Raw genomic sequence first — 22696 nt, 5'->3', positions numbered from 1 at the left:
TTGACTCAAATTCTCCAAATTTTTGTACTTTATTTTTCAACGAGAAGGAGAACAATGCCGAGTGAAAAAAACTTGGAAAATTTACGCTGAAGAATTCTTATAGAAAATAATTCGATAGACTCATTCCTATAGAAATTCTCCAATCTATTGATTTTTCCGTAAAATATTTTCTATTAAACATTTTTATCCGAAAAAGCTGTGGAATTTTTCAATGAAATCGGCAAAAGAATAGAATTTTCAATAGAAATTGAATAGGAAGTGACCATCGATTCCAATGTCTTTTCTTCGGACAATTCCACTAGCCTTCATCGGCTCTCTAGCTTCGTACTGTTACACATCCAACTCCTCGGTAGAATTATATCCAGAAAATCATCCCCGAATCCAGGACAATTGACCCTCGCGAAATACTCCATGGAATATGTGCTCAGTAGCAGTCCATTACCAAAGAGAAGTGAGAACCAGAGGAAAACATTGCCGAAGGAATGAGATCTTTTCTGCGTCAGCCACACTAGGGGGTATCCGGTTGCGAGAAAAATCACAAATAGCATTGGATAGAACATGTGAAAAGCAATGCTGAGGATGTACTCGTGGAACACTGCAGATATGAAAAACACCGAGGACATGGCAATCGCTTTCTTTCTCGGGAAGACAATTTCGTAAAAATCTTTGTAGATGTATGTGTACAGCCAATCGTGAATTACTACGTTCCAATTGCGGTAAAAGCTGCCGTAGGATACTGAATTCCACCAGTCCTAGGGACAAAATAAATGGGAGAATTATTTTTCTTCAGAATATTATTCGTACTGGAATGAAGTACAAATTTATGTGTAAAACAAGCAGCATGGTTAGAAATTTTTTGAAACTTCATGGAAAATATGATAGTAATTTTGATGAGATGACATTGAACCGAATGTATTGGACAAATGGTTATGAAATTTCAAGTTCTAGGTAGAATTCAAGGAAATTCATGGGTTTTCTGTGGGAGTGAGATGGAAATTTCCCAACTTGGTTGAATTTTCAATGGAACATGAATACAGTGTGTTCTCTTTAAGGGGTAACAGAATACCTTTAATTTTCCAAATTTTTAAACGAATTTTCTGCTGAAAGTTATCGATATTAAAAAAAATGGAAGCACATTAATCTCCAGGAGGTGATGATGAAGATCAATGTGCTTTGGGTTAAAAAAATATTAATAATTTTGAACGGGAAATTTGTTTAAAAATTTCGACAAAACGATGGCCTTCTGTTACCCCGTAATTCCCACAGCTCGGGGGGTGTCCGTGAAGCCATTTCATGTGAAATGCAAGTAAAGGAGAGACTCCCACTCTGCCCGTTCAGGCGGAGTTAGAGAAGGGAAAGCTGGGAATAGTGGGGAGGATCGTGGCAGTGGGAGGAAAGGAACATAACTTTCTGTGACCCACTACGCACGGCGCAGCGCATGACATCACAGAGGAGAATAAACCATAAATGAGGAGTGGAGGGAGGATTTTGAGGAGAAGCAGGCCTCGAGGAGAGTAGAGCGCGAATTAAAGAAAGGGAGAATAAAGGAGTGTCCACGGTATCCAGAAACAAAATGACATGAATTTTCCATTTTTCTCCGAATTTTCCTGATTTTTCTGAATTTTGACAGAATAATTGAACTGAAGAATCAAGTATTTTAGTGATTTTCAGAGCACTTGAACAGAAAGTCAATGGAATATTTGACTTTTTAATGATAAGATTTCTTGAAATTTCAGTGGAACTTGAACACGATAAAAATGTGTTTTTTGACCCTTGGGAGGATGGCACACTCGCCTTCCGCGCGCGCTACACACCTCAAAAAACACTTTTTCACCACGGCGGGCGGAAAGGCAGATTTTCCTCCCGCGAAACGGGAAAAATAACGTTCTCACCACGAGAGGTAACATAAAGGCCCCTTACCCACATGCTTACCACTCTCGCTTTCGGCTCGGGTGGTAATTCTGCATGTGGGCACGACTCCTTTATTTTCCCTCCCTTGGTGGAAAATATAGTATTTTGACACTGCTGCTACGTTCACCACGTGCGGAAATAATATATTTCGAAACTAGGCCGTGAGGAACTTTTCCGGCGAATATGAGTTTACAGGACGAGCCGAAGGGGAGTTCTGTAATCATATGAGGTAGAAAAGTTCTTCACGGCCGTGTATCGAACAGTATTTTTTGTCATTGGGCCCGACAACCGCGATTTAACCGAGCGAAGCGAGTTTACTTTTCGTTTACTTGTAAACGAAAAAAGCACAGTTCGGCCACTCGCTGAACGTAACATGACTGTCGAAAAATATTGTTCGACACATATGAAAGGGAATTTTCAGCGCGTGTGATTGACAGCCCTCGGCTTCCTCTCGGGCCTCCAACTTCACAATCGTGAAAATTCCGTCTCACTCTTATCGAAATATATTATTTCCCAGTTTAGGGATTGGTATTGACCCTTTCCCGAACTGGCAAAAATGAAAGTCACTACGGAAAAATATCGTTCGTGCCTAGTGCCATAGGGATTTTCGACGAATGTGACCTCACACAAATCTCAGTCTTTTTTTATGGAATCAATGAAAGGCGAATAGAATGTTCTATCAAATGTTGACAAGCTTTTCTATGAAATATTTTGGAATGTGTTTATTAAAAATACATCCCCAAGTTTAGGGGGTTTGTCTTGCCATATCATTGTTCTACCACATATTGATAGTAATCATCGTCGCCAGGTCTAGAAACTTACTTTATAATACATTCGATCTCCAAACTTCAGTAGTTCAGCCCAAGCATTCATCCACGCATGTAGAAGACAGTAGAATCCACTGAGATACAGTCCCAGTCCAGGAAGAACTGAACTGCATATTTTCGGTAACACATTGCTCAATGTGACTGGTTCAACCCCGAAGTTCTTGTACGTCGGGAAGATGAATCTCTCGCATAAGAATGCAACGAAGAATATCACGAAGCCGACTTCCAGGAAGTGCCAAACTACGAAACGCCAGCTGATTGTTCTCGTTCTAAAAAAATCGTAGAGCAGGTCAAGTTGGCAGTCCTATGTGCTCCAATCGGGACCAAAATATATGCAAAATTAGAGGCTATTTGGGCGCTTTTTTGATGCCCAATTTTTTTTTCGTGCTCTAATAGAATTTCTAAAAATTGCGTTATTTAAATATGAACATCAAGTTAGCGAGAAAAGTGAGGAAAAAATGATAAAAAAAAATCAAACCTAGGGGATAATAAGGCGCTTTTTACGTGCTTTCGGATACTGGGGAAAAACCTCCAGAAATTTTTTTTTTTTTTACAAATCGGAACGGTTTGAAAGGAACCAATGTGAATGAAAGAAGTGTAGGGGGGATAGGCATATGGGTACGGGGAATTCCTCAAATTAGGTGCTATTCAGTGAGATAAACCAAAATTTTGGTGCTCCACGTGTAGTCAAGTTTTTCAGAGGCTCAGTCGTGTCAAGAGGCAGGGTCGTTGGACATGACTCCAGAAGTCTCAGGGTGGTAGAAACGCTTGGAGACATTAAGCGCTCCCAAGTGGAGGCAATTTTTAATTTGGTGCTTCATCCATAGTCCAAGGTTTAATGGTGGCTTAGTTGAGTCAAGAGACAAAATCATTGGGCACGTTTTCAGCAGTTTCAGAATGGTGTACATGCTTGTAGACATTAGGCGCTCACGAATGAAGACAATTTGAAATTTGGTGCTGCGCCTCTGGACCGAGATCCAGTGGAAGCTCAGTCACGTCACAAGACAATGTCATTGAGTATGTCTCCAGCAGTCTCGGAATGGTGGACATGCTTGGAGAAATTAGGCGCTCACGAATGACGACAATTTGAAATTTGGTGCTCTGCCTCTGGACCGAGATCCAGTGGAAGCTCAGTCACGTCACAAGACAATGTCATTGAGTATGTCTCCAGCAGTCTCGGAATGGTGGACATGCTTGGAGAAATTAGGCGCTCACGAATGACGACAATTTGAAATTTGGTGCTCTGCCTCTGGACCGAGATCCAGTGGAAGCTCAGTCACGTCATAAGACAATGTCATTGGGTATCTCTCCAGCAGTCTCGGAATGGTGGACATGCTTGAAGACATTAGGCGGTCACGAATGAAGACAATTTGAAATTTGGTGCGCCGTCTCTGGACCGAGATTTCATACCCAATGACTGCCTTATGACGTGACTGAGCTTCCACTGGATCTCGGTCCAGAGGCGGAGCACCAAATTTCAAATTGTCTTCATTCGTGAGCGCCTAATGTCTCCAAGCATGTCCACCATTCCGAGACTGCTGAAAACGTGCCCAATGATTTTGTCTCTTGACTCAACTAAGCCACCATTAAACCTTCGGGAGCACTTAATGTCTCCAAGCGTTTCTACCACCCTGAGACTCCTGGAGTCATGTCCAATGACCCTGCCTCTTGACACGACTGAGCCTCCGAAATTTTGACTACGCGTGGAGCACCAAAATTTTGGTTTGTCTCACTGAATAGCACCTAATTTGGGGAATTCACCGTACCCATGTGCCTATCCCCCCTACACTTCTTTCATCTACATTGGTTCCTTTCAAACCGTTCCGTTTTTGTAAAAAAAAAACATTTCTGTGGAGTTTTCTCTCCAGTATCCGAAAGCACGTAAAAAGCGCCTTATTATCCCCTAGGTTTGATTTTTTAAATCGTTTTTTCCCCCATTTTTCTTGCTAACTTGATGCTCATATTTAAAAAACGCAATTTTTAGAAATTCTATTAGAGCACGAAAAAAAAATTGAGCACCAAAAAAGCGCCTAAATAGCGCCTAATTTTGCATATATTTTGGTCCCGATTGGAGCACCTAGGACTGCCAACTTGACGGACCTTCGTAGAGCAATGGTTAGACGATTGAGAAATAGTCCATGGCCGGGTGAATTATCAAAATAAAACTGATTTGAAGGTGTCACATGACCCCGAATGCTGCACTGTGATTAGTTGAAATCGGAATGGAAAAATTTAACAGAAAAACCTACCGATTTCGGTAGACAATTCTTCTCGATTTCTATTGAAATGTTCAGTAGAAAATATTCTATAGAACTGGGGGGCTATGCCTTCTACTCGCTCGCCAACCCCTATATGACCCCCATGATCCTTATTCTGACCCTTGTGACCCTTAATCCGACGCTCATTATACCCGTCTCGACCCTTATTTTGACCCTTAATTTTAGAGTTTTAAGTTCAAGCACCAAATTTTCATGACCAAAAGTCGATTTGGATTTTTACAATATAGAGAGATATTGAGACCCTTATTTTGACTCTTGGATCCTTAGTTTCTGACCCTCATTTGGATCCTTAATCCCTCAACTACGGAGCATTTCGCAATAAAACTGTCTCTACGGCCGGGCGGTAGATGGCAAACATGTGTATAAAGTCTCTACACTATAGACTGTATAGCATAGAGACCCCGGCCCACAGGACAGACTGGTCCATATATGTATATGGACCCCGTCCTTGAGGGGTTAATCTGACCCTCATTATAACCCTTGTGAACCTGATTGTAACCCTGGTGACCCTTAGTTTCTGACCCTTGATTTTTGACCCCCATGTCCCTTATTTGGACCCTTACTCTGACCCTTGTGACACTTAATCTGATCCTTGTGACACTTATTTAGATCCTTAATCTGACCCTTGTGGCCCTTAATTTTGTGGCCTTTAATCTGACCTATATAACCCTTAATCTAACTCTTGTGGTTCTTATTTGGACCCGTATTCTGAGCCTCGTGACCCTTATTCTGCCCCCATGACTTTTATTCTGACGCTTGTGGCCCTTTTTCTAATGCTCATGACCCTTTTTTGACTCTCATAACCCGCATTCTGATCCTCATGACCCTTGTGACCTTTAATTTCTGAGTCTTCATTTCGAGTACCAAATTTTTATCACCAAAAGTCGATTTGGATTTTCATAATATAGAGGTAAGTCAATTGAGTTCTGTTTTTCTATACAACCTATTCCATTGAGATATTTTCTACAAAATATCCTCGACTCAAATTTTTTAAGCTTTTTTCATTTTATTTTTCGTTTCTTTTCACCAAGAAAATCAAACAAAAGAAATTTGAAAATTTGAGCCGGGGAAATTGCATAGAAAATATCTTAATAGAATAAGTTGCATAGAAAAATCGAATTCTATTGACTTTTTCTATTGAACATTTCAATACAATTGGCCAAAAACGAATAGAAATCCAATCGAGCTTTCTATAGCGAATTTGCTGTTTTTCCATGAAATTTTTTCGTACGCGTACACCTCTTTTACTTATCAAATTGAATTTAAAAAATTATAATAATTGACCCTTCACATGTACCTTGGATAGCTGTCTCGATAAATGAGTGTCGGTGCAAACATGAAGTACAGAAATTTTGAAAACCCTGGAAAATCCAATTCTCTCCCCTCTGTATGTGGTTTGTAAGAAATCACCGTAGGGCTCGTGCTCCTCACAAAAGCATGGATTTTCATGATCATTCGTACCTGCTCCATGACAACGATCAGCGTAGATGGGGGTGGAAGTTCCGCCGCAAGGACTGCCCTTGCAGGTAGGTATAAGAAGGCCAGCTGGTATATAAGGAAAATTAATAGCCACGTGTAGTCCCAAACTCTCACGAGTGGTGATTTCGGTTGGAACTTCAACCGCTGACGCGCCCAGAAGCTGTGAAATGCATAAACGGAGAGCGAGGATGTGAACATCAGACTCCAAAGCCTGATGACATCGGGGAATTTTGCTAAGCCAGCGGCTATCGTGACAAATCCCAAATTCACTTTTCCCTTCTCGATGAGATCGTTTGAAATTGTATGTAACAGTAGTGATAGCAGTATCATTAACCAAACGTTGTAGATCGGTCGCACGTGTTTCACGTCATTGAACACGTCTGTTAGGACTGAATTTCGAATCCGGAAGTCCTTCTCTGGGAGCTTTCCACCGCCACCTAATTCTCTGAAAGGATGGAGGTGAGTGCATAATTATTTGGGTGTACAAAGAGAAATGTTTTAGAAAAATTCTAGTGCCAGCACGGGAAAAGTGGCACAAAGTGACGGACAGGAAAAAATTCCATTTAATGGGGAAAACGTAAATTTTTTCCCGTAGTTGCGTGAAAATTTTCCAGAAATCCCCAGAAATTTTACCAGAAATATCAAGAAATTTTACCTTACCAGCACTAGAATTTTTCACAGCCGGTGGATTGTGATTTTTTCCAGTACTCATATTATTAGAATTTTTGTAGAAAATTTCTCTCCGTGTGATTTTTACTTCCAGATGGAAGCACACGGTTAACAAAATTTGGCTGAATTTTTCGGAAAAAGACATTGAATTCGATTTGAGTATATCCAAGTATCTTTTACAGTTTGATACAGACCACGCCATAAACTCAACGCACCATTTTCAATAATCAAATTTGTGAATTGAATTGTGTTTGGAAAAATTTACAAAAATCATGAATATTCAGCGTCATTCCAATTACATTCTGCACAGAATTATTATTTTTACACATTTGTTGTTTATAAATAAATGATTGAAATTGTTTAAACTTGCGGAAACCCTATTTTTTTAAGCATAAAATCGATTTTTGGTAAAATTATGAATATGAATAAATTTGTTACGATTGGGAACAAATGATTTTTATTTATGCATTTCAATTGTCATTTTCAATTTTTTCTTTAATCATTTCATCAATCTTCCTCGAAAAGGTGAACTTTCTAATTCTTTTTCAGATTTTTAAAATGTTTTTTAACGATTCCATATATTGAGATTCAAATTCCGACCTGCAAAGTTTAAATAATAAAATCATTGTAAAATGTCCGGAAACTTAGGGTCAAATGGGCTGCAAATGAAAGCTCTGAGGTTCGAGTACCAAACTAGAAAAGGATTTCACTGGAGAAAAAATAGCCAAAGTACTTGGATATCCTTAAGGGAAAAAAGTCAATGGAATTCCGCATTATCTCTGAAAATGCGGGAAGACGGGAATTTCAGAATTTACATGAATTTTCCAGTGAAAATGAATATTCACTGTCAAATTTCCTTGAATTTTCATAAAATTTCTTTACAATTCTTTGAATTCCAAGAATTATTTCTCTGAATTATCCTGATTTTCCATCAATTTCCCTGGAATAATTGAACTGAAATTTACAGCTCCCACAGATTTTTCATGGAATTATGAATTTTTAATAACGGAATTCCTTGAAATTTTCCTAGAAATTATACTTGTTAGCAATTTTTAACACAGCAAAAACGAATGTGTGAATTTCACACACCTTTTCTAGACATTTTTCAGACAATAAAAAAGGGCTGAATAGAATGAAAATTTGTCTGAATTTCAAACATGAATTAAGATACTTAGGAACGTGTTTAGGCACCTAGAAAAAAACAATCCATACTTTTTGTCATTGTACAATTTTTCTAGTGCACTGCTGGGTACAGTTCCGGAGTGCGCGATGTTTTCTATTCCTTCTATGACTTCTGTGACCATGTCATTCAGTCGATCACCAACTTGATCTAAGACATCTTGTTGTAGCTTCTGTAACAGAATAATCCATTGAATTTATTTGAGAAACGTATTCACTTGAGTTAGAAAAGAAAATATAAGAATCACTGCCTTGAAAAATTTAATCAATTTGAACTGTTATATACGAAAATTTTATTATTTTATTAAACTTCAACGTTGCATCGAAAGGGAGCAAAACGTTGAGTTAGCCATCGTCCACTGGATGACGTGAGTGATAAGGATGAGCGTAAGCGCATTCTTATACTCACACCCTCTAAATCGGCTCACCCATTTGCACGTGTGTTCGAGGATGCTGACCTAAGCATCTCCTACGGGCGCTTCGCGACATGGGAACACCGGATTTGCATTCAGTCACCGTTTAACTAACAACGGAAAATCATAACCTTTGGCTCCTGCGTTATTCCTTTTTACTACCTTGAAGCCGAGCTCGTTACCCCTTAGTCTTGGGATTGCAAACCGATCGGTAAACTGTGTGGAGGGATCACAAGTGATTTTCGCAGTAAAATTAACTCATACGTGACAAGTACGCCCACCTTCGTAGTCGTGGGATAGAGCGTGTCATACACTTGTGTCACTGATTGGACTCAAACTTTAAATTTATCAATCAAAATTACTATAGTGAATAAAATCAGTTATCGAACGAAACAAAGTGACTTCTACTAAATCTTCTCATCTTCATACACATTTGAAAAGGACAATCTCTGGATCACGGATACCAGTGCACTTACATCCGACGGCTCGCGTTCCGTCATTCAAGCTTACGTCTAATTATCGCAAAGATCTAAATAAGGGCGAGCTCGAAATTATCATTAATAGTTCCAAAATAATATCATCGACTACTTCTCAGCAAAAATTATCGAAAATAGTAGAAGCTCTCACGCGGCGTATCAAGTCGTTTAACGTCAAAATCCTCTACAGTATTAAGGCCAATTCCTTAAGCAAAGTCCGAAGGATAACGACTTACAATANTGAAAAGGACAATCTCTGGATCACGGATACCAGTGCACTTACATCCGACGGCTCGCGTTCCGTCATTCAAGCTTACGTCTAATTACCGCAAAGATCTAAATAAGGGTGAGCTCGAAATTATCATTAATAGTTCCAAAATAATATCATCGACTACTTCTCAGCAAAAATTATCGAAAATAGTAGAAGCTCTCACGCGGCGATCGAGTCGTTTAACGTCAAAATCCTTTACGGTATTAAGGCCAATTCCTTAAGCAAAGTCCGAAGGATAACGACTTACAATAATCACAGTATTCAGTCAAGGGGTTGAAAAACTTATTATACTTGTCAATTGTATTGGGTCAAATAAATTAAACAAAGGGGAACCCATAGTTTTCTGTTCATTTATTCTATATATCTAAAGACCCTCATTAGCTAATCGCGACATAGCGTAACGTCACGACGCAGGGGATGTGCCTAGCACTTCAAGGTAGGTATCCATAAGAAAATTATTCTCGAACGCAAGGATTTGTAAGCCGCGCGAGAATAATTTTAATCTAATTTGCGGATATAACCGACCTCCGTCTGTTTATATCAGAACTGAGGGCGAATTTTGGAGATCACGACATTTGAGGGGAAATTATTTCTACGGATTTTTCTTGTGAACTGAAGAAAACGCAGGACGGAAGTACTTACAATATATTTGATTATGTCCCTATAATTTGGAGATACTCATCGAAACAAATGATTAAAAAATGTAAAAAAAAATGTAAAAAATTGATGAATTTTTTGTATCGAAAAAGCAGAAATATGAAAAAAATTGACCTTTTCAATTGAAATGTCTAAAAAATAATACTAGTTTTTTATAAAAAGATCATTCCCGAAACTCATAAAGAAAACGAATTATTTCCAACGGATAAATTTTTTTTTCTCATGTTAAGGAATTTCCTCAGTGAGTTATACTTGGTAAAAATTTCGCAATGAACTGAAGACCTAAAATTTGGATCATATGTTGTTGAAGACATGTAAAAACGACTCTCAAAATTTCAAGTATTTTTTCCACGCGAATTTTTGAGCTATCCATCGTCAAACATTCAATTTTTGTCTTTTTTAAGTTTTTGTCGATGCATATCTCAAAAAATCGCGTGGAAAAAATACTTGAAATTTTGGGAATCGTTTTCACATGTGCTCAACAACATATGATTCAAATTTTAGGTCTTCAGTTCATTGCGAAATTTTCACCAAGTATAACTCACTGAGGAAGTACCTTAAATGGAATTGCCTGTTACGCGACGTTGCCGGAAACTCGCTAAACGCGCCCAGCTAATATAGAGTGAGGTTGGCAACGCCGAAGCCTAAGTCAGTAGCGAAGCATTAAAAAGATTTCAGTTGACTTAACGCTTAGCTGAGTTTTCGAAGAATATCTCCAAATCTAAGGGAGATAACGAAATTTCCATAATAACCATTTTCGCAGCGCTTAATTTGCTCTCCAAAAAAGGTTCCAACAAAAATGTTGCTATTTGCCGTAGATTCCGAGATATTTATTAAAAACTGATCAATAGGCAAAATCTACTTGATCCGTTTTATTTTTGTTTTTTAATTATTGAGGGCATCATAATTGTTCTGGTGCTACACGATAATTTTTCCAAGTGTGCGAATTGTGACTCGTTTATCGTACTTGGCACATGAATTTATCTCTGTGTAGATATTGGCTTTTGCAATGTGATAATTTAGTCTATAACACTGATAACTATTGGAATCTCACCTGCATGCGCTCTCTGACATCTTCTATAGATATTCTGCCCGCCATCTGCTTGGTCAGCGGCCAATGATGACCCTCACTGCCTAGGATAAACAATAAACCAATTCAAAGATTGTCAACTCATTCAATGAAATTGATTCAGACGATTCAGCACTACGAAGCGATGAATCATAATGAATGAGCGAAAAAATGGATTTGTTAGGGAATCCTATTGAAAAATCTGTGGGTTTTCTATCGATTTTTGAACATTGTGAAAAAATTTTGGCTAAAATTTCCAGTACACTTCTTGGAAATTTTTATCATATTACAGTTTCAGTGATTTTTTTAACCCCTCAAGGGGTTTAAGGATATATCCAGATCCACGTATATTTTACAGTTTGGTACAGACCACACTATAGATTCAACCATTTCCAATCATCAAATTTTTTTTATTAGTAATCATCAAATTTATCAATTAAATTGCGTGAGAAAAATTTGAAAAAAAAATCATGAATATTCAGCGTCATTTTGCACAAAATCATTATTTTTTTGCTTCCGAATGGAAGCTTTGCATTCGTTCGATTTTCACTTTCGCTAATTTTGCTTGGAAACGATCCAGAATGGTCTGAAACGGAAAAATACGAAGTTTGGGCACCATGCTGTGTGTGCTCACTTTTTTTACTCGGTGATCACTTTTTCCACTCGGTGGTCACTTTTTTTTTTAATTAACGAATAAACGGGAAAATTTATTCTAAAACTCTGAAATTTTGTCAATTTATTGGAATCATTTGTGACTAACTCCATGCCTAAATTCAGCTGGATCCGTCAATTAGTTTTTGAGAAATAGCCGTTTGTTTCTTTACGCTTTTTCCTAAATATCTCGAAAACTACCCAACCGATTTCTTTTTTTTTTCAAAATATTCGGCTTGATGCCCTTTATCGCAATCAATCAAAATATGTATACCCGTTCATAGAAAGTTTTCGAAATATTTCGATTTTTCTCTTTTTGACGTAAAATCGTTGTTCGCACTCTAGTATCCGCAAAAATGGAGATATCAATTTGAAATTTGGCGTGGGGTTGTCTCTAGTAGTAACAATGGTTTGTACTGAAAATGGTCTCAATCGGATAATTAGTTTCTGAGATATTCAACTTTATATGTAAATCTAATTTCCTTGAATATCTCAATAGCGAGTTAACCAATTATAATTTTTTTTTCTAATTTTCGNTTTCGAAATATTTCGATTTTTCTCTTTTTGACGTAAAATCGTTGTTCGCACTCTAGTATCCGCAAAAATGGAGATATCAATTTGAAATTTGGCGTGGGGTTGTCTCTAGTAGTAACAATGGTTTGTACTGAAAATGGTCTCAATCGGATAATTAGTTTCTGAGATATTCAACTTTATATGTAAATCTAATTTCCTTGAATATCTCAATAGCGAGTTAACCAATTATAATTTTTTTTTCTAATTTTCGTCTTGATGTCCTCTATTTTGACCAATCAAAATATCTGGACCCAATTATACAAAATTTAGAGATATTTCAATTTTTGTCGTTCGGACTTTAAGGATAATCGGGGGAGCCCGGACGGTTAGAAAAAAAGCAGTCATTTTTTTAAATTTTTTACGTATTCTTTAAATGATGGAAAAAGCGTGTGCAAAGTTTCAGATTGCTGGGGAACATGGTTAATTTATTAGGAATTTTTAAAAAAGTGGTCATTTAACCCGTGATCTTATGGAAATTATAAAAAAAAATGCAAAACTCAAGGAAAAAAAGCAGCCAAACTCATGAAACTTTAGACACATTTAGAACATGTGATCAATGATTTTTTGAGTGAAAAAGATGCTCGCCTAGGAGCATTGTCTCTCTATATAATAAAAAAAATAAGCCGAAAAATTCAGGCGACGCTCAAAATTCAGGCGACGCTTGAACGGCCCTGTAGCGACAGATGCGGCCCTGGGGCGACACTGATGTGGCCCTGGGGCGACACTGAACCGGCCCTGGGGCGACACAGATGTGGTCCTGGGGCCGACTTGACGTGATCCGAGTCGACCCGACGTGACCCGAGCCGACGTGACCCCAACCGACCTGACGTGACCTGATGTGACTCAAGCCAACCCAATCCTGACAGGTCATAGGGTGATTTTATATATATTTATATATAAGCGAAGCGAGCGGGGGGGCGAAGCCCCCCGGGGTTGGCCAGCAAAGAGAGCAGGGGGCGGAGCCCCCTAGTTTATTAATAATAGCGAAAAAAGTACTGAAAAATGAAATTTCTGCGCACGCAGCCCAAACGAGCAGCAACGTCTCAAGTACCGATCGGGTGGGGGTAGCGCAGTCAATTTAAACGTCTCTTGAGAGCGAGCGATGAAGCGTTGTGATTGGAGCTCCCTCGAGCCAGTGGTACCAGCTCTTGGTGAAAAAGAAAAACACTACCGACGATGTTGCCACTTTTTCGCATGGATTAATATTTTTTCATTTATTAAAAAAAAACAATCTGAAAACCATTCAATGCGTGGACCGGATACAAATAAATTTGATTAGCTCCAAAAATAATTTTTAACCGGAGATAGTTCCTAATATTGCCTGAATTTTGAATCCAAATGGGAAAAATTTTTTTCTTCAGAGATTGGTTTTCTGCAGGAAAACAATAGAAACCCCTCCGCCTCACCTCCTACATTTCCTCCTCGCCCGATTATCCTTAAAGCGTTGTTCGCACTATAGCATCCGCAAAAATGGAGATATCAACTTGAAATTTGGCTCTAGCCATTCGGAAGCCTACCATCAATGTATTGATGGCGATAAAAAAAATAAAAAAATCACTCAATGACATGCTCACTGTCACGGGCTCGGTGTCATATGCCCACTACCATTGCTTGTTAAAGCATTAATTGAAATTAATAATTGATAAAAAGAATTGAAATTGTTTAATCTTTCGGAAACCCTATTTTTTTTGACATGGCAATCGATTTCTTGTAAAATTGTGAATATGAATAAATTTTGTGTGATCTCGAACAAATGATTGTTATGGCGGAAAATTGATTGTTGATAAATCATTTATAGAGAATGCTCGTAGTATCTTTTACAGTTTAGTACAGGCCACACTATATATTCAACCATTTCCAATCATAAATTTTTTTTTATTAGTAATTATCAAATTTATCAATTAAATTGTGTGAGAAAAGTTTGAAAAAAAATCGTGAATACTCAGCGTCATTTTGCACAAAATCATTATTTTTTTTATGCATTAATGGAAATTAATGAATAATAACAAGAATTGAAATTGTTTAAACTTTCAGAAACCCTATTTTTTTGGACATGACAATCGATTTCTTGTAAAATTGTGAATATGAGTAAATTTTGTGTGATCTCGAACAAATGATTTTTATGGCGGAAAATTGATTGTTGATAAATCATTTATAGAGAATGCTCGTAGTATCTTTTACTGTTTAGTACAGGCCACACTACATATTCAACCATTTCCAATCATAAATTTTTTTTTATTAGTAATTATCAAATTTATCAATTAAATTGTGTGAGAAAAGTTTGAAAAAAAATCGTGAATACTCAGCGTCATTTTGCACAAAATCATTATTTTTTTTATGCATTAATGGAAATTAATGAATAATAACAAGAATTGAAATTGTTTAAACTTTCAGAAACCCTATTTTTTTGGACATGACAATCGATTTCTTGTAAAATTGTGAATATGAGTAAATTTTGTGTGATCTCGAACAAATGATTTTTATGGCGGAAAATTGATTGTTGATAAATCATTTATAGAGAATGCTCGTAGTATCTTTTACTGTTTAGTACAGGCCACACTACATATTCAACCATTTCCAATCATAAATTTTTTTTTATTAGTAATTATCAAATTTATCAATTAAATTGTGTGAGAAAAGTTTGAAAAAAAATCGTGAATACTCAGCGTCATTTTGCACAAAATCATTATTTTTTTTATGCATTAATGGAAATTAATGAATAATAACAAGAATTGAAATTGTTTAAACTTTCAGAAACCCTATTTTTTTGGACATGACAATCGATTTCTCGTAAAATTGTGAATATGAATAAATTAGTTTTGATCCCGAACAAATGATTTTTATGGCAGAAAATTGATTGTTAATAAATCATTTATAGAGAATGCTCGTAGTGTCTTTTACAGTTTAGTACAGACTACACTATAGATTTAATCATTTCCAATCATCAAATTTGTCAATTAACTTAAGTGAGAATTATTTTTTTTTAATCATAAATATGCAATGTCATTCAAATTACATTTTGCATCGTATTATTATTATTTTTTAACATTAATTGAAATTAATAATTTATAACAATAATTGAAATTGTTTAAGCTTTCGGAAACTATTTTTTTTTACATGAAATCGATTTCTGGTAAAATGTTGAATGTGAATAAATTTATTGCGATTCCAAACAAATGATTTTTATAGTTGAAATTTTTTTTGGTTTATAAATAATTGCATAGAAAATGCTTGAAATTTTCAAAAATTGCAATTTTTAATTATTTCAACAGTCTTCCTCCAAAAGTAAACTTTCTAATTTTTTTCCTGATTTTTAAAATGTTTTCCAACTGTTCAATATCGAAATTCAAATTCAGACCTACAATGTTTAAATAATATAATCATTGTAAAATGTCCGGAAACTTAGGGTGAAATGAGGCTCAGATGATAGTTCTGATGTTCAACTACAAAAGTAGCAAAACATTTCACTGGAGAAAAAATAGCCAAAGCACTTGGATCTCCTCAAGAGTTTTAATAATCAAATTGATTTTGATTATTCCTACTTCATATCATTTTTGGGCTATTGGAAGTTGAAAGGGAAGAAAAGTAGAGTGAAATCGACGTTTTGGAATATTTATCTCGAGGAATTCTTACAAAAAATGTCTCAATAGAAAAAAAGTATAGATGAAATTTTCTCGATTTTTTTTATACAATAATTTCTATTGAAAATCTTCTAAAAAAAAAATTGCCGTAAAACAGCGGAATTCTTCAATAAAATCGGCCAAAAACTAATAGAATTTCCAATAAAAGCACAATAAAAATTCGATAGACATTTCTATCAAATTCGTAAGATTTTTCCATCAAATTCATTCTTATGTATCCCATACCGTGGTTCAAGTAGTTATTATAATACTCATTACAAATTCAATATAAAATAACGATTACATACTCGTATCAGCAAAATGTAATTAAATACTTGTTTTCCACTCGATAAACTCGTTCGCAACACAAGCCCCTGAACCGGAGAACAGAGTGAGCAGTCTGGTCACCAGGTCAATAAAACTTCGACTCACTCCAAATACATTCATAACACAAAACTATAAACATGGAATCAAATTTCAAGCGATATACTACAGCAACTACTACACAGTTGATGTGGTCAATTAACCCAGCATTTCATCCACCCGTGCCCCCGAAATATTGTCCAAATTGATACTGTTTTCGTTATCGGAGCGAGATTAAGTGGTTTTCATGGTGGGAGATAATCAAATGATAATTGCAACGTAATATTTCAACGTGATCCTCTGTTTGCATTAAATATAAATCGTTTGTTTAGTTTTAATAGAGGATTTATGAGAAATAGATGAAATAAATATGAGTTCAACCGATTGCCGTACGTCGCGGTACCCCACTCTTCGTCCTTTTGTGGTGGTGCGCGACCTCCGTAGTGTTTTTCTTACGGTGCACTAAACCCAAACGGTCCCCCCACTTTCCTCACATCGATACTTCCCCGTGAACTCCGCGCCGCAATGGGTAAGGATATCCAAGTATTGTGGCTATTTTTTCTCCAGTGAAATGCTTTTCTAGTTTTGTAGTCGAGCATCAGAGCTTTCATTTGAGCTTCATTTGACCCTAAGTTTCCGGACATTTTACAATGATTTTATCATTTAAACTGTGCACACTGATAGACTGATTCATTTATTCCAAACGGGATACGTTAACTATTAACGAGTGGTAGAGTTGAAGATGAACAAATGAATATTCGTTAATAGTTAACGAATGGTTTACTTGGAAAGTGAAAATTGAGTCAACAAGGCTCCTCAAATGTGCATTTGTTAACTATTAACGAATGAACATTTGGTGGGACCGAATAGACCCTCGTCTCCAACCAAATCCATTCGTTCACAATAACTAATCGTTTCTATCAGTGCAGGTCTGAATTTGAATCTCGATATTGAACCGTTAGAAAACATTCTAAAAATCTAAAAAAAAATTAGAAAGTTTACTTTTGGAGAAAGATTAATTAAATAATTAAACAACTAGAAAATTGCTCTTGTATTGCATATAGTATAGTTATTTTTGCTAATAAATTAACAATATGCATCCGAATGGTTATTTTGCGCATTACTTCCTTCTATCATGTATAATTCATTGTTTATTTAATTTTATTAGATTGAATAAGATTTCTTTTGAACTAATTTTGTCAGATTTTCAAGTTATTGGAATGCTGCTTTGGAATTGCTTCTATATAAGCGATTGTCTTTTTTACGGTTCTACCTCGAAATTTTTTTATTTATACATACTTGAATGAATTTGAAATATCACATTTGAAGAAACCGTCAGAAAGCTCACTTTCTGGGAAATTCATGAAAAATTCGAAATTTTCAACGATCATCATAAAAATCAAATCAACTGATATAACTATCGTAATCATCTCTCAACTGCGACTTGATGGCATTAAAACTAACATTTTAAGCTATGATTGAATCCATTTCAAGTCTGATTTTCAAAAATTTCCCCGGAATTCTCATTTTCAAAAAATACCAAATTTTTGAAAATTTTCGAATAAATCAAAATAACGATTATTGCTATCGCTTTCATCTTCAAACTCGGTCAAAAGGACATCCAAACAATTTTTTTAAGCCATCATTCAATCGATTTTCGAAAAAAATTGAAAATTAAAAAAACTAATCGATGAATTAAATTTTAATTAATGACCATTGATAGGGCTCAACAATACCTACATTTGAAAAAAAAAAAGATTTAATTCCATTTATTCGTTATCGAATAAGTGAAGAAAAACTTTGTTACATACGTACACTACACACACACGTATGGACAACTAATAAAAATTGTATTTTTGAACTGTTTGGATCATACTGAGTTCATATAACACAAAAATCCAAAACTTAAATTTGAACGATTGCAAAAGATTGCATTTACAAGCAAAAATAGCAATATTCGAAAATTACGAGCGTTTTACATAAACAAATCGTTCTATATAATATGAAATTCCGTTAGAATTATTTCTAAAAAAATTCCATAGCTTGAATTTTTCGGGTTGTCATTTTTAAATTTTTCGGTGAAAAGCAAAACTTGAACAATTAATATCAACGAATTACTAAAAAAAATATCTCAATAAAATACCTGTTATAGCAAGATAAACTCTTCCAGATCTACTCTTTTGATTTATTTTTTCTATGAAAAAATTTCGAACTTGTTTATGAAAAAACGTGAATCGATAATTTGATTATGATGTAATCCCTGCGCCCATGAATATTCTGAATACATTCCATTAACTGGTTTTACTACTTCACTACTACAATAACTGAATTAGCTCATCACCATTAGTTTTCATCCGAGGAATTTCCCCTCATCTCCTTCTCTGAATTCCACTGTCACTATTCATATTCGTTTTCTTCACAATCAAGTGCACGCGCACCGAACTCACAATCAGTCAGTCATTATCACCCAATCGGGGCCGCTATTTGTATCCACTCACTCCAGAACTGATTGACGTGTCTACATCCGTTCCACTCTCCGACTCATAAACTATAACTTCTATTTTCTCTCCCACTGTCCATTCAATTTTTATTTAATATCACGATTGAAATGTATCGGAACTGTCACGCACGAAAAAATTTATTAGAAGAAACTAGCGAATTCGCTAGAAAATTATATTGGATTTCTATTGAACTTTCTACTATTTTCTAAGTTCTTTTCTTTGATTTTCTTAATGAGAAGAAAAGAAAAATAGAATGAAAAAAAAATTCAGCCGAGGAAATTCTATAGAAAGTATGTCAATAGAATAAATTTTATAAAAAATCGAATTTTGTTGGCTATAGTCTATTGAAACTATAGTCTATTGAAAGTATAGTTTGTGGCCGTTTCTATTGAAATGTTCAATGGACAATATTCTATAGAAAAAGTCTACGAAATTCGATTTCTTATAAAACTGATTCTATGGAGATATTTTCTATAGAATTTGCTTGGCTCAAATTTTTTTTCATTAAATTTTTCTTTTTTTCTCATTAAAATAATCAAACAAAACAACTTAGAAAATTCGAGTCGAGGAAATTCTGTAGAAAAATTCTATTGAACGTTTCAATAGAAACTGCCAAAAACTAATAGAAAGCTCCTTAGAAATCTAATAGAATTTTCTAGCGAATTCGATAGGTTTTTCGATCAAATTTTTTCGCGCGTGGTAATCAATATAATGTGGATAACGTATCCTCTGTGGGTACATGTATCACTTAAAGTAGTATAAACATAACTTGAATTTTGAAGTTTAAAATCTGGAATAAATTCTAAACGAAAGTTAACATAAATAGGAATATTCCGGTTGAGTTGATGCTCAATCGGCAGTCTAGTAACATTGATAATGATTAAGTGGGGGTCACATCACTTTTGACAAGTACCATAAGTATTTAATGAGAAATTTCGACAAATTTTTTTAAACTTCTTCCTTATGTAAAAAAAATTTAGGCACGAAACAGCATGAAATTTTCATTTTTCAATGACATTCATTTTTTATTCAACAAAACGAACTGAATAATTTCAACTACTTTTGCGGAAGGTCATATCGAATCCATGAAAAAAAATTCGTTGAAAAATATCCAAAATTGTGGACTAGTAGAGTTTTTGCGAGTTGAAAAAATCGAAAAAATCCTAATTTTCGATAAGAAATTGAAAAAAAAATACTTCGGTGGATATTTCCATCACAGAAAGCTCAACCAAAGAGTAAATTACAAAAAATCCAGAAAAATATGCATCCGAAGTTTTTTTTGCAAAATGAATCGAATGGAATTTTAAATCACTCAATTCCTTCTACAAAACAACCACATCAACCCCCACTACCGTTCCGAACACTGAACTTGGCAGGTACCACAAAAAATAGGATGTGTTACACGTGCGTGTGAAAAAGTGGAACTCTACGTACTAGTAACACAGTATACTATTTCATCACAATGTTTGGAAAATGAAATTTTGCGGAGCGTGCGTAAAATTCCACTTTACGCACAAGTCATAAAATAGTAAATTTCGATACACGTGCGGAAAAGTGTTGTTCGTGGGAGATTTCGAGCACGAGCCGAAGGGGAGTGATATAATCCCACAAGTGATGAAATAGTATATTTCGATACAAGTGCGGAAAAGTGTTTTTGGCGCGCGGGAGGTTTATAGCACGAGCCGAAGGCGAGTGGTATAATTGCACGAGCCAAAACACACTTTTCCCATGAGTATCGAACGATATTTTTCATCACAATGTGTGAAAAGTGGGATTTTGTGCTCGCGGAGCATGCGTAAAATTTCACTTTACGCACAATTGATGAAAAATAAATGAAAATTCTATGCCCAATATGATAATTATGGCCAGTGTCAAACTTTTGTCATAAATAATTTGTTTTTATCTGGAAACACCCTAGTCAAACGAGACACTATTGTTTAAAAATAGTATATTGTGTTAGTAGTGCGTAAAGTTCCACTTTTTCTGGCGAATGCTTTTAGGCGATAATGCTTTTATCGCCGTGTGATATACGCTATTGTATGGCGTTGGGCCCGAAAACCTCGATCTAACCGAGCGAAGCGAGTTTATCGGACCTAATGACATAAAAAAAATTTTCATCATTGAGAGTTTTTCCCATGAATTCTATTATAACTTTGTTGACAGTGTGAGAAATTGAGTCATCAAATTGTTTTTTCACTTATTTTTTTGTGATTCCTGCCTCAAAAGTGCATCTTTCGAAACGGTTTAGTGTGCGTAAAGCAGTTGTTTTCTGCAGGACGTGCGTAAAGTGAATGCTCGGGATACCAGGGTCCCCTTTACGCACTCGAAATTCACTTTACGCACGCCCTTAACCTTTACGCACTCGTGCACAAAAACAACCACATTATCACCATTACCGTTCCGAACAGTGAACTCGGCAGGTACCACAAAAAATAGGATATTTTAACGTGCGTGTGAAAAAGTGGAACTTTACGCACTTGTGGTTTTATAATCCGAGCCGAAGGCGAGGATTATAATCACATTCGCCAGATTAGTACATTAGAGTACGAGGGCACAAATTTCGTTTTCGACGAATGTGAATACAGACCTGGCCTTCGGCTCGGCCTGTAAACTTCACATTCGTTGAAAACGAAGTTTATGCCCGAGTGGTCTATACTATTTTATGCCACAACGTGCAGAAGTCGAGTTTGAAGCACGCTGCGCAAAGCGCAGCGTGCGATAAACTCGACTTATTGCACGGCGTGCCATAAAATACTTTTATCGCCTAATGACATAATATACTATTATCGCCTGATGAGATAATATACTAGTTTTGTCTTATTGAGTTCATTTTTTCTCGTCACAGTCAAGACTCAACTGGAGTTTATCCATACTACTTTAATAATCTTATCGGCTATCGTTACCAATAGAGTGCTTGAGCACCTGAAAATCAAACACGAGGGCTTCAATATTTTCACTAGATTTGTTTTCGATAGCCGCTGGCCTCTGTACCCCAGACTTGTCGCGATTAATGACACAAAATTGATGAAGGCAGTTCGATAGATATGAGTATTGAGGAGACGCGGAACTCGTGCGTTATCTTTCTCATCGCTGAGATCTAACTGATTCATTCATTTTGCGTTCTCCTAGACCTCGTGAACACCCGGAGGTGTTAACGCTTTGATCTCATTGGCGATTCCATCTCCCCCAGTTTGCGGTCTTGAATCGCCCTTGAGGGATTTCTGTCGAGGGAAACGTGTCACTGGAATTTCTTAACTCGGTATTTAGTGTGACGGCATTGCAGAGAATTTGTTTATTCGCTATTCTTCTGCTATTTCTCTTTCGATTGTGAGAGGAGACTCTGGTTGTATCGCTAGTTTATTGCGTTCTCCATGCAATAGTAGAAATTTTAGGTTTGAATTTTCGGTATACTTCTTCTTTTCAATATTTTTGTTTAGCGACATTTTCACTGAATTTCGAACGTATTTCGTCAATGAGAATTCACGATTTGACAAAAAAACGATAGAAATTGCAAATTTTAGTCAAATTATTTCATGAAAATTAACATAAATTATCCTATCCTTATACCGTATAGATAGTCTTAGTATCTTTACAAGTATAACAATACAGTTATATTTATAAGATATGGGTATAGGCTCCATCGGACTCATGAACCTTACGTATATTCTGGCTGTACAATATATAAAATTCAATCAATCTCCAAATAAGTTGCATTCTTCATAACATTTATCACGTACTCTTACATACTGGAACAACTT

At 36.0% G+C, this 22696-nt stretch overlaps 1 protein-coding gene across 6 annotated transcripts; it reads right to left on the bottom strand.

Annotated features, from left to right (window-relative positions):
* Positions 1-206: 206 nt before the first annotated feature.
* LOC107042461 (sterol O-acyltransferase 1) lies at positions 207-22022 on the bottom strand. 6 transcript variants are annotated; one of them, XM_015263507.1, is made up of 7 exons: positions 21842-22022; positions 18779-19009; positions 11216-11295; positions 8357-8517; positions 6315-6941; positions 2734-3007; positions 207-752 (listed from the first exon to the last, which is right to left on the bottom strand). In XM_015263507.1, the coding sequence occupies exons 2-7, from the start codon at positions 18789-18791 to the stop codon at positions 306-308; spliced, it is 1602 nt and encodes a 533-aa protein (XP_015118993.1). In that variant the 5' UTR covers positions 18792-19009; positions 21842-22022; the 3' UTR covers positions 207-305. The 6 variants fall into 6 exon arrangements, with proteins under 6 accessions (XP_015118993.1, XP_015118994.1, XP_015118998.1 ...); XM_015263508.1 differs by having other exon boundaries at positions 8393-8517; XM_015263512.1 differs by lacking the exon at positions 18779-19009.
* Positions 22023-22696: the final 674 nt, after the last annotated feature.

This window comes from Diachasma alloeum, unplaced genomic scaffold (genome assembly GCF_001412515.2).
Source record: "Diachasma alloeum isolate Michigan unplaced genomic scaffold, Dall2.0 Dall_scaffold_00472, whole genome shotgun sequence".
NCBI lineage: Eukaryota > Metazoa > Arthropoda > Insecta > Hymenoptera > Braconidae > Diachasma > Diachasma alloeum.
This window is presented reverse-complemented; position numbering and strand designations above follow the sequence as displayed.

Coding starts and splice junctions, on each gene's coding strand:
- LOC107042461 (XM_015263507.1), bottom strand. Junction 6,942..8,356: donor TATGGATTGTTTTTTTCTAG/GTGCCTAAACAC, acceptor CCATCCTTTCAG/AGAATTAGGTGGCGGTGGAA. Junction 3,008..6,314: donor TATCGAGACAGCTATCCAAG/GTACATGTGAAG, acceptor CGATTTTTTTAG/AACGAGAACAATCAGCTGGC.